The 11288-nt window shown below is 46.0% G+C and overlaps 1 protein-coding gene across 3 annotated transcripts in view; it reads left to right on the forward strand.

Annotated features, from left to right (window-relative positions):
- CCND2 (cyclin D2) overlaps positions 1–11288 on the forward strand; it is a 30988-nt gene that overhangs the window by 3094 nt on the left and 16606 nt on the right. For 2 of the 3 annotated variants that reach the window (XM_017745832.1, XM_008642424.2), the window contains one exon: positions 2101–2260. In XM_017745832.1, coding sequence (XP_017601321.1) covers positions 2101–2260 — 160 coding nt within the window. Of the gene's footprint in view, positions 1–2100; positions 2261–7241; positions 7511–11288 lie in introns of those variants that run through there. The other variant, XM_017745833.1, reaches the window with a different exon arrangement.

An 11288-nucleotide genomic window follows, 5' to 3' on the forward strand; every position in this document is an offset into this window, starting at 1 on the left:
CCACCTGGTGGCAGGCACGCGGCGGTGCGGAGCCGGGGACGGGGGGGCCCCCGGGATGCCCGGGGGGGGCCCGGGATGCTCGGCCGTGCCCAAGAGGCAGCGGGCACCAGCTGATGGCCAGGGAGTTCCACCGGAACACGAGGAAGAACTTCTTCACTGTTCAATGACCGAGCACTGAACAGATTGTCCAGAGAGTGTGTGGAGTCTGCCTCACTGGGGATGTTCCAGAGCTGTCTGGGTACAATCCTGTGCCCTGTGCTCTGGGATGGCCGTGCTGGAGCATGGAGATGGGACCAGGTGCCCCACTGTGGTCCCTTCCAGCCTGACCCATGCTGTGTGATACGGCTCAGTTAAACCACTCCGTGTCTGCTGCTTCTCTCAGTTCAGACACAGTGGAAGCAGAAGCAAATTGATAATTATTGAAGGAAATAAGTGATGTTTACATCATGATGTGGAGTGCTGGACATGCATCAGGGCCCCTTGGTGACATGGATACTAGGTCAGAGAGATGGCTGTAGCCATCCGAGTTGCAGGAGAATTTTTCCTATGAATCACTGGGAATTCCCCCTGGGGAGGGGTTGGCGTTGGGAGCTTGTGCTTCCGCGGAGTTAAAGAGCCTTGCCCTCAAACCCTGCCTGGCTGTCAGGGCCATGAGGTGTCCCGTTGGTGGCACAGACAGGCAGGGGAAGTGCCATGGTCCCCATATGCAAATATGCAGAATGATGTCCCTACCTTCTTTTGCCATGTGGATTTAAGGATGTGTTTAAAGTGCTGCCTTGTATTTGGTCCTCTGGGTTGACTGTTCACTCTGAAAACCTGTCACATCAGTAATGCTGGGAAGAGGAGGCCTTAGTTCACATAATTGCCAACACTGTTCCAACATTTTACAGGTTTTCTTGAGAAATTAAAAAAACCTGTCTGGTTTCTGCAGCCTTTTGCATATATGTGAGATTTTTCAGGCCATGGAGGGCTCTGTCATAATCTAGCAGGAAAAAAGGAAAGTAACTCGCTGTTAAAGTGGGCATCTATTCAGGGAAACGGCTGCAGAAATGGCATTGTGGGGTCCATGTTTATGGTTTCTCAGCAACGCTGGTTGACGTCTCCTCGGCTGCAAAATTAAAGGACTTTTTTTTTTTTTTGACTTGCCAGCTCTGTGAGCTCAGCTGGGGCTCCCCACCACGCTGGGCTCCATCAGGCATCATCAGGAGTCGGGAATCAGTGCGTGGAATTTAGTTAATAGCTAATACTTGATGGATGAGACAAAGGGGAGTCAGAGGCCTAAACTTTGCTCGCTCTGTGGGGCACTGTAAGGTGTTCAGAACTCAGTTTAAATGTTGAAACATGCAGGTCATGCAGCCCGTGGCTGGATCTGGAGATCGGGTGCTGTTTGCACCTGGAATCCCATTCCAGGGAATGGCCGGTAGTTACGTACACACCCAAGTTTTCCTTTGATTGCAGTGGGAGTTTTGGGCGTGCAAAGAATCTGGGAATGGCTCCTACATGATTTACTGGCAGATAATTTACACAGGCTACTTCTTGGCTGTGTTGTGTGCATTTCCTTTCTGCAGAGCCTGTCTTGGAGTAGTTTAAGTACCATCAGATTTATCTGCGGGACCTTTGGAATACAGTTTTGAGAGGGAATGCCATCAAGCCAACTTCCCCAGTTTTGAAAAAAGGAATGTATATCTAGGTTATTTTTGTGCATGGCTGTCCCTAGGGCTTTAAATGGCTATAAAGTAAGGACTATAGCCATTTAAAAGAAGTTACTAGGGAAGGACCACAGTGACCTTGGCAATATCTAATTGCAGGCTAAACTTTCTGGGTGGGTATTCAGCACTGGATACAAAAAAAAAAAAAGTAAAACCTTGGCAGGAGCTGCCAGGTCTCATTATTTTCAGAAGAGCCTGACATTTCTGGTGTTCAAAAAACAAAAAAGAATATAAAGTCAACAACTTCAAAGCAGTAGAGGCGTATGGAAAAAAGGGTTTGAGCAAAACGAATTTAGCAGTGATAAAGTTATAATAAGAAATAAGCAGAGGTTTTTTGCAGGCTTTCTTATGGCTTTTCTTCTCTTTTGCTTTGCCTGTCCCCCCTCTGCAGGAATGGGAGCTGGTGGTGCTGGGGAAGTTGAAGTGGAACCTTGCAGCCATCACCCCACATGATTTCATTGAACACATCCTAAGGAAGGTGCCTCTCCCTAAAGACAAGTTGCTTTTGATCCAGAAGCATGCACAAACCTTCATCGCCCTTTGTGCCACAGGTAGGCTCAGCTGCTCTGGCTGCTGCTGCTGCTCATGGTGTGGTTGGAAGGGCAGATTTGTTCCTGATGGTGCATCATCCCCTCCGTCCTTACATGATGTGGGAAGAGCAGCTGAATCCCATGGGACTGTTTGCAAAGGGTGTTGTGAATCAGGCCCCAAAACCGTGTAAGGACAGATTTCTTGCAGTAGTGACCCGGAGTGCAGCTGATGCGTGTGGTGCTTTTGCAGTGACGTCTGTAATACTGGATTAGACCATCCTGGGTTTTATTTTGCCATTCACTGCTTCTTTTAGAGAGCCACGGATCATTAGTAAGGACAGCTCAAAATACAGAAGCTGTTACAGCACATTAGCCCAAAATGTATTGAGCTAATGCACTGCATGAATGTGTTCATAAACTTTTCATTAACTCGACTCTGTCCAGATAAAAGGTAAAATTGTGTATTTTAACATTTATGTGATACTGCCATATCCCTGAAGCATAGGGAATGACAGATTAGAAGGTAATTACTTTTTTTTAAAGACATTCGGATTCTTAACTTCAGTCCAAGAAAGCAGTAAAATTACTGTGTTTTGTAGGAAACCATTGCACTCCCTTTTTGTCATATGGCTGAACACAGTTTCTGAAGATTTAGATGAGAATAATTGCCTCTGTGGAAGAGAGGCTTTTTAGTTTTGACCTGTCTGCAAAACACTGGTTTTTGTATGTGTGTTGTTTTGTTGTTTGGGTTTTTCTTCCCTCAGTTACTTCTACAAAATAAGTGTACTCTGAATTTTCATTTAAAGGGTTAATGGTAAGACTACTTTTTAGAAGCTAGACAAACACCATGGAGTGTTTTCCAGAGTCATTATCAAGTAGTGGATGGCTCAGTGTTAGAATTCACCAGTTTGACATACCTAGTCCTTTGTGATAGGAGCTGTTCTGCCTGCGTGTTGGCAGAGGGGAAAGGAAGACTGGGTGCAACTTTTGGGTTTGAATGTCTACTTCTTGGTATTTAAGATGTAGTGACTGCTTTTACAATGTTGGCCAATTCTTCCTACCTCAGTTGGTCTGTTGTAGAGATTTGTATATGGGCTGCATTAGGGTAATTGGCTTTCTGGTTGCCATGATGCGCAGGCTTTCCCTTCTTTTCCTACTGCTACAGTAGGAAATGATCCTTTTCAGACCAAAGACCACAGGACTCAATAGAAATATTGCTCAAATTTTGCAGGATCTCTCTTGGTGATTTCTTTGCCTTCTCCCCTTACTCAGGATGCATTCACTGTTCTGCCTTATCTGATATGAAAAAGATGGTCTTTCCTGTGGACATTTCCCTGGATCTTCACACCATCAGCCATCAAACTCCAATATACCTCCGTGTTGCCTTCCAAACCAGACAATCTTCCCACTCTTTTGTTGCTTTCACTTCCTACAGTAGTGTTTTGGTTTGTTTTATTTTTTTATCCAGCACAACATTTTCTTGAGAGCCCTAAAATTTCATTATGATTTAACTTTTCAAATTCTGGTCCATAATCCTTTGCCCTTAAAGTTTTCCATATAACCAAACCATTGCAAGACTGTGGGCCATGAAAGAGTCTCCAAAATCTATGGCTTCTTTCCACTCCATGAATTCTTTGGTGGTTAGGTCCATGCTCTAGAAGTCTTTTTACTAAGATCCAGACCAGTGCCCCCTTTCCAGCCCTCAGCCCAGTCATGCAGTTCCCTCATGTGTCCTCCCCCATGTGGTCTGCCTCTCATGTTATATGTCTCCAATGCACGAAATGAAGTCCTTTGTGTAGAGTTTAAAGAGGCAACAGGTCAAGAGTTTCTTCTCTTATAAGGGAAAGACATAATTGCTGAGCGCAGAGCTTCGCAAAAGCGAGGGCACTGTGGTGCTGGCTGGAGATTTTCTTTTCTTCTCATCCCATTGTCCACAGACCACTGTGTAGTTTTGAGGAGGACCCATAACCCTTTGCCATTTCAAAAACAGAGCTCTTACCCAGGCCCTCAATACCACATTCCCATTTTACCTGTGAACTGCTATCTCAATTCCCATTGTGGAAATGTTGTTGTTACTACAGTATTTCCCTTTCACTGACACTCTTTGAAGAAAAGCACTTCTCATCAGACTTCCTTCCAGATCCAGTTGTCATTTCCTTTTCTTGTCCTGTTTGTTGCAGAGGTCTCATCGGCTGCTCTGTTTCTTCTTTCTCCCTCAGAGCTGCTGCTCTCTGCCAGCTCGGGTTAAGCCTAGTGTTTCATTTCCCCATTTGCCTCCTTTCAGCAGCAGGACCTCCTCTGACATGTGGCTCCCTCTTCCCTTGCTCGCCATGTGTGCTTTTAGCCTGGGTTTGACTCTGTACTATTCCCAGATCTTACCTGGCTGCCTGGCTAACAGCTCTGGTCTGGAGCACAGCAGTGAATCTCTTTCTATTCCCTGATTCATCTTGGCACAGCTTTTTCTGCTTTCAAGTACTTTTTGTTTAAAGTATCATACAAAATCTGGCATATTTCGAACTTTTCTCCCCTAGCCTTAGTTGTTCTTCACCAGCTTCTCCATTTTAATTTCCCAGCAAAAACATTTTACCAGAAATTCCTGGGTGTTCCCTGCCTGTACAGAGCTGGCTTTGATCTCAGTCCTGCAGCACTTTGGGTCAGCAAATGAAGAGGGAAGCAGCCATGAACAGTTACTGGATGTTGTGCTGGATGTGTAGGATCACTGTGATACTCGTCCCTCTTCTCCTTTCCATCTGAATGTTCCCCAAAAGGAGGTGATACTCTGTTCTTCTGCATATTCCTTTTAGTCATGTTTGGTCACTTGGGCACTCTCTCTGTTTCTCTGCCTTTATTTTGAGCCCAGTTCCTGAACCAAGCTGCATGAATATAAACCCATGGCCTCTCCCCAGTCCTTGCAGTGATTAATGATTCACATGAGCATGACTGGAACTGGAATGTCTCCCTCTTTGCCCTTGGTCCCATTGGAACATACAGCTGCTGAGCAGGATAGAAGCTTGTGTGTCCTCCTGAATAAAGAGTTTTCCATTGCTCTGTACTCACAAAGGTTTCAGGAGTCTCCTTCTCCATGAGGAGGGTATGGAAGTGGCATTTTCCTCCTGCTGCCTTGCTCACTGCACAGTGAGAGTGCATAGATGAACACTATGCACTGGCATAGCCTGATCTGTCACCGTGTCATTTGTTTTCTCATCCCACTGATGGCTCCCCATGCAAGCCAAAATCTCCTTCAGAAGGCTTCTGAATTTTCAAGGCACCAAGAGGATGCATTTGGGGCCTTAAGCGGTGCTTATGGCTTCTCTCTTATGAGGAGAGACTGAGGGAGCTGGGCCTGATTAGTCTGGAGAAAAGACTGAGAGGCGATCTCATTAATGCATGTAAATATCTCGAAGAGGGTGTCAGAGGATGGTGCCAGGCTCTTTTCAGGTGACCAGTGACAGGATGAGGAGCAGTGGCCATAAACTAAAACACAAGAAGTTCCATTTCAACATGAGGAAGAACTTCTCTACATTGAGGATGGCAGAGCCCTGGAACAGCTGCCCAGGGAGGGCCTGGAGTCTCCCTCTCTGGAGACATTCCAAACCCACCTGGACATGCTCCTGTGTCACCTGCTTCAGGGGACCCTGCCTTGGCAGGGGTGTGGACTGGGTCATGTCCAGACGTCCCTTCCAGCCCTAATGATTCTGTGATCCATCAGCATGGGAGGTTCCTGTTTATCTGTGAGCCTGATGGAGATCATCCTTCTTTTGCTTGCTAGGATTGTGTTGCTTTTCCACTCTGCCCACACCTCCATCTCTTTACTGTTCTGCACCCTTTGTTCCTCTGTCTCTTTGCACAGCGCTGCACAGCTTGGAAATGTTCTCTCAGGGGTTGGCCATTCGCCTGTGCTGAGCTCCAAGCCAAGGAATCACTGCTGGAAGGAGTGGGAGAGGGCAGTGGTTACAGAGTTGTGTGCAGAGCCTGCCACGCTGCTGCTGGAAAGAGAATCATGCATTATTTCCTTACACTTCAATGTGCTTATCGTTTGCAGCCTGTTCAGAGTCGCAGATGCACAACTTCTTCCTTGTGTTATACTCTCCTCTCAGAGGCTGTACATGCTACAGTTTTGGTGCAGGATACCCCTTTTTTATGTGAGAGCCTGTAAGGGAATGGTTTTTGAGGGAGGGGAGCCTGTGCACAGCAGGCTTTCAGAAAGAGGAGCTGTAATGGAGACACTAATCTCTATGAGGAGCTTCGCAGGATTTTGGTTGGGTGGCAAGCAAAACTTAGAAGCAAAAACCTTTTTTTGTGGACTTGCAGAGAAAGAAGGCAGCTTGTGTAAAACCCTGGACTCAGTCCTTTGCGTGGCCTTTTCTGTGCTTCAGCTGAGTCCTGTGGCAGGTGGGATGTGCCCATGGTGGATCCAGCATCTCAGGCCTCAGGGTCTTTGTCAGTACAGAGGCCGAGAAAGAGCAGGAAAATGTCAGCTTTTAAGTCCGTTTCATACAGTGTGCCAAACCTCTGCCCACTGTTTCTGGGACATTAAACATCTACACTTGAAAGCTGAGAAGGCTTTTTTTAACTTCTGGGCCAAATCCTGCATCCTTCTTCAGACAGTTGTTCTGTGGAAGTCAATGGGAGTGTTGTCTGAGTGAAGACTGCAAGATGAAGCCTACAGCCCTGGTAGTGGTCTGCAGAGTGACCACACAGAATGAGGCCTGTTTGCTCCTCAGGATTCCTTCTGGGCAGTTCTACTCTGCATCCCCTTTTCATCCAGTGTAAGTTACTGGGGCCTGTCCTTGCAAAGTGTGATACAAGTTTTATATGGGACCTGTTCTTTGCGGAGGGGAAGAATGAAGCCTGCAAAGGCTTCATTGTGTAAATTAATGTCTTAAGAAATAAAATACGTGTTGCAAAGTGGCAGTGTTTGCAGGAACTTCTTGCATAGGAGAAGAAAGAATAATTTACACTAATTTATTGCTAGACAAAAGAAGGCTCTTGCTTGTTCCAGGGAGAAGCAGCTCATATCAGTATTCCCAGCCAATGAAGCCACAAGAACCAAGGAAGTGCCATCAGCAAGTAGTCAGGGCCTGGGGAATGTTTCATGACCAGTCAAGTCTGGCAAGAGGAGGTGGAAGGAAATGGAGAAAGAGAGCATGTGCTGATCCAAGCTGGCATCACTCCAGAGCTGCCAGAGGAGTTGCCCTCCTTTCTACCAGCTGCAGGTCTGTCGTTTTGGTGGTTCAGGCACTAACATCATCCTAATCCTTGGTTAGGAAAGTGTAGAATAAGTGCAAATAACCAGTGCAAACAGTTGTTCAGAAATAGGATTTACCATCAGCTAACGAGCATATTGTTGTGAGTGCTCCTCTACTTTGCATAGGTTGTTCAGTGTATTTCCCTGTCTTTACTTCTCTTGGATGGTTGTGATGAAGCATTAACGCTTAGGATACTTCAGACCCATTTGTATAAGGGCTAAATGCTGCTTGCTTTACTGTAGCCCAGGAACAGAATTAGATGTCTGCCCTCCCACCTACTCAAAGGATGGAAGCACGTCTGCATCCTGGTTTACTTGACAGTTTTGGGTTTGGTTTGAAGGGCTGAAGCGTCATCTGGTTTTGCCTTTAAAAGCAGAAATAGTTAACGTGAGGAAAATTTGCAGAGTCTTGGAGAAATACAAGAGCAAGAGAAAAAAAATGGCTGATGCAGATACAACCAACTGTATTAGAAAAAAAAAAAAAGAGTATTGCACTGACCCTGGAATTGCATTTGGATCAAAGCAGACAAGAATTAAATTCACTACTTCCATTGTTTATCTTAGACTTTTCTTTTAGACTGCGATGGTTAAATACAGATCCATGCTTGTCTTCATAGTACAGGCATTGGCTGGGTGAAGTTTGAGGCTGGCTGTGACCATTATCTATATAATTTTAATGTATCAATACCTGTTTTCCTGATGGAGGTAACATACCTTTTTTTCCCCCTTTTCTTCCCCCCACCATGGGAAGAATTACCTTCCTTAAGACAGCAGTTTCCAACTCTGTAAATAAATATCTATCAAATTACAGAGATTAAAACTGGCTGCTCAAAAAGCCCAACCAGCAGCAGAGCAGTACCATGGGTCGTTGTAAGAAGGTAGAGTTCCCCCACCTGACTTTGGCACACCGAGCACGTTCAGCCTGGGTATTTGTCAGTGCTCTTTTCTTTCCAATGGTTTTATTTATTGGCTGCAAGTTAAGGCTTCCCCTTGCAGGACCTCTCTGGGTTCCTTCCTCCAGTTCCCTCCTGCTTTGGACTGAGTGTCAGCCTTGCATTTTCCTGGCTTGAAGGTAGTGAAGACCACTGGATTGGGAGAGAGCCAGCAAAACAACTCAGCCACGGTGCTCGCAGCCCTGGAACGTCGGCGTGGATTACGTGTGCTCCACTGGCAGAAAAACCTCCTCATGCCCTGGCTGTGTCAGCTCCAGGCTGAAACTGGGGGACAGGATCAGGGTACCCTGAATTTGCTTGATGACTCTGGCTGGCTGGTCCACAGGTGGCTGTGTTTCAAAGGGTGCTGTTTCTTGCACTGCCTTTTTTTATTCCCATCACGGAAGTCAGTGGGGTTGTGGCCTTGTTTTTGAGATAGTTTAGGAAATAGGTGATATTAAAATGGGGATGGGATGGTTTCTAGTGTTTATTGCCTGGGAATAGAAAGTAAAACAAGTTGTGCTTTCTAACAACCCAGTGTCTTCCCTTGAAGTGTTCGTGTGCTCAGATTCTCATAGACCACGTGCTGTGGCACTGCTTCTCTAACTTATAATGAGACTCTTTTGTACTTTTCCCATGGAATGGCATAATCACAGAATCAATTAGGTTGGAAAAGACCTCTGAGATCATTGAGCCCAACTATAAACCTATAAATCACAACAAAATTAGAGTCAGAGCCATGCTTTAGATGCAGGCTCTGGGTGCCTGTTAACCAAGTTTGCACACAGAAGGTTTTAGCCCATAGCCTTGCTTCAGGTGTCCAGGGAGAAGTGCTTTTTATAAAATTCCAGGTGTCCAGTAAGAAGTGCTTTCTATAAAATTTCCTCTGTAGTTCAGGTTTCATCATCTCCTACAAGAATTTGCAGCAAATGCATATGCTTCAGCTCACATTTTTAGGTTCTCACTCTGTGCCCCCCCTTTTTTTTTTTAATTTTTTTTTTTTTAAATCTCAGGGCAAATTTTTGACCTAGTTTGGGCAGGGACAGTTTTACCTGGGTGAAAACTGAGTGAGGATGGCAAGGCTTGTCTTGTTGTCACAGTAGAAGCAGTGATAGCGATTTATAATTGAAAATAGCAGGTAAAAAGCTTGTTTTGAATTTCTCAATGGAATCTAAGAGACTCGGGGGGCGGTTCTGCATCCCCTCAGATACGGTACTTAATATTTATGCTTTCATTGCACCTTGACAAACATTTCACGTAGTTATTGCTTTGCTTGAATATGGAAATATGTTAATTATGGCCTTTATTGCGCTGCCTGCTCTTTTCCTCAGCCTTTTCTATTCAACCCTCTAGGTGGCCCAGCACAATGTGGCTTCTTTTCTTTCAATGAGCTCTTTCCACACTAATAGGGTCCAGGGTGATGTGGAGAACCATGTGCACAAAATTGGTGCACCACCCCCCATTCCTTTGTGGGCATGTCAGGTTAAATTCATATCAGCAGGAGGGTCACTGCCATGATTTTCAATAGCTCGAGATGAGGTGATGACTTCAGACAATGGTGCCACACTCTCCAGTTGGAGACACTTGCCTCACCAGTTGCAGTAGTTAATTAATATGCTAAAAATAGAAGCCAGTGATACAAATCGCTGCCTGTTGTACAACAAAGACTGGGCATGTGTAGCTTTGATAGCCAAGTTTATGGTGCTTGTTATGGAGGGAAGTTAGTTTAGAGCTAGAGGCAATGTAAGACTTTCTGGATGCTGAGCTTTAGTCACTCTGGGCCTCTGGCCATTCGCTCGCTGTCTCATTTGCATTATGAATGACATTAAGGGAGCTAACAAGGTTATTGGGCATAGAAATGTTCGCATGTGACCCCACGTGGAAGCAGACCTACAGCAGTGCTAGTTGGCAGGGACACTGTGCCTCTTTATTCAGCTTCCTAGGAAGACAGTTTCGAGAGTGGATCTAAAATCAGCCACGAGAACACTGGTGTTTGGATAATGTGGAGGTCGTGATGCGAGGCAAGGAATTTCAGAGGGCAGGTGGAGCTCTGTCCTTTGCTCAACCCACTCTGCCTGGCTGGACATGGGAGCTCCCTGCATCATCTTTTTACTACATCCTGCCTGAAACACAGGATAAGGAGGGGAAGATTATGGAAAGTCAATTGCTACCTGTAGTTCCCACGCATAAGTGAGAGACAGTTTGGTATGTCCAAAGATCAAACATGGAAGTTGCTTCCCAACTTAGAGGTGTGGTTATCCCTTACGTGTGTTTGTATAAATCCATGTGAGGTAAACACGAAAACGATTTTGATCATAGAATCATTAAGCTTAGAAAAGACCTCTAAGATCATGGACTCCAGCCCTAACCCAGGTTTAACCCACTGCCATGTTCTTCACTAAACCATGGCTTCAAGTGCCACATCTGCACATTTTTTGAACACTTCCAGGGATGGTGACTCCACCACTTCTTTGAGCAGCTGGTCCAATGCCTGATCACTCTGAAGAAATTTTTCCTAATATCCAATCTAAACCTCCCCTGGCACAACTTGACACTGTTCTCATCTTGTCCTGTCCCTTGTTCCCTGGGTGCAGAGCCTGACCCCCCACTGGCTGCACCCTCCTGTCAGGGAGTTGTAGAGAGGGAGAGGGTCCCCCCTGAGCCTCTTCTCCTCCAGGTTAAACACCCCCAGCTCCCTGAGCCGCTCCTCATCAGACTTGTGCTCCAGCCCCTTCCCCAGCTCCGTTCCCTTCCCCAGACTCACTCCAGCCCCTCAGTGTCCATCTTGCAGTGACAGGCCCAGAACAGGACACAGCACTTGGGGTGAGGCCTCACCAGTGCCCATGACAGGGGACAGCCACTGCACTGG

The sequence above is a fragment of the Corvus brachyrhynchos genome, unplaced genomic scaffold (assembly GCF_000691975.1).
Source record: "Corvus brachyrhynchos isolate BGI_N302 unplaced genomic scaffold, ASM69197v1 scaffold209, whole genome shotgun sequence".
NCBI lineage: Eukaryota > Metazoa > Chordata > Aves > Passeriformes > Corvidae > Corvus > Corvus brachyrhynchos.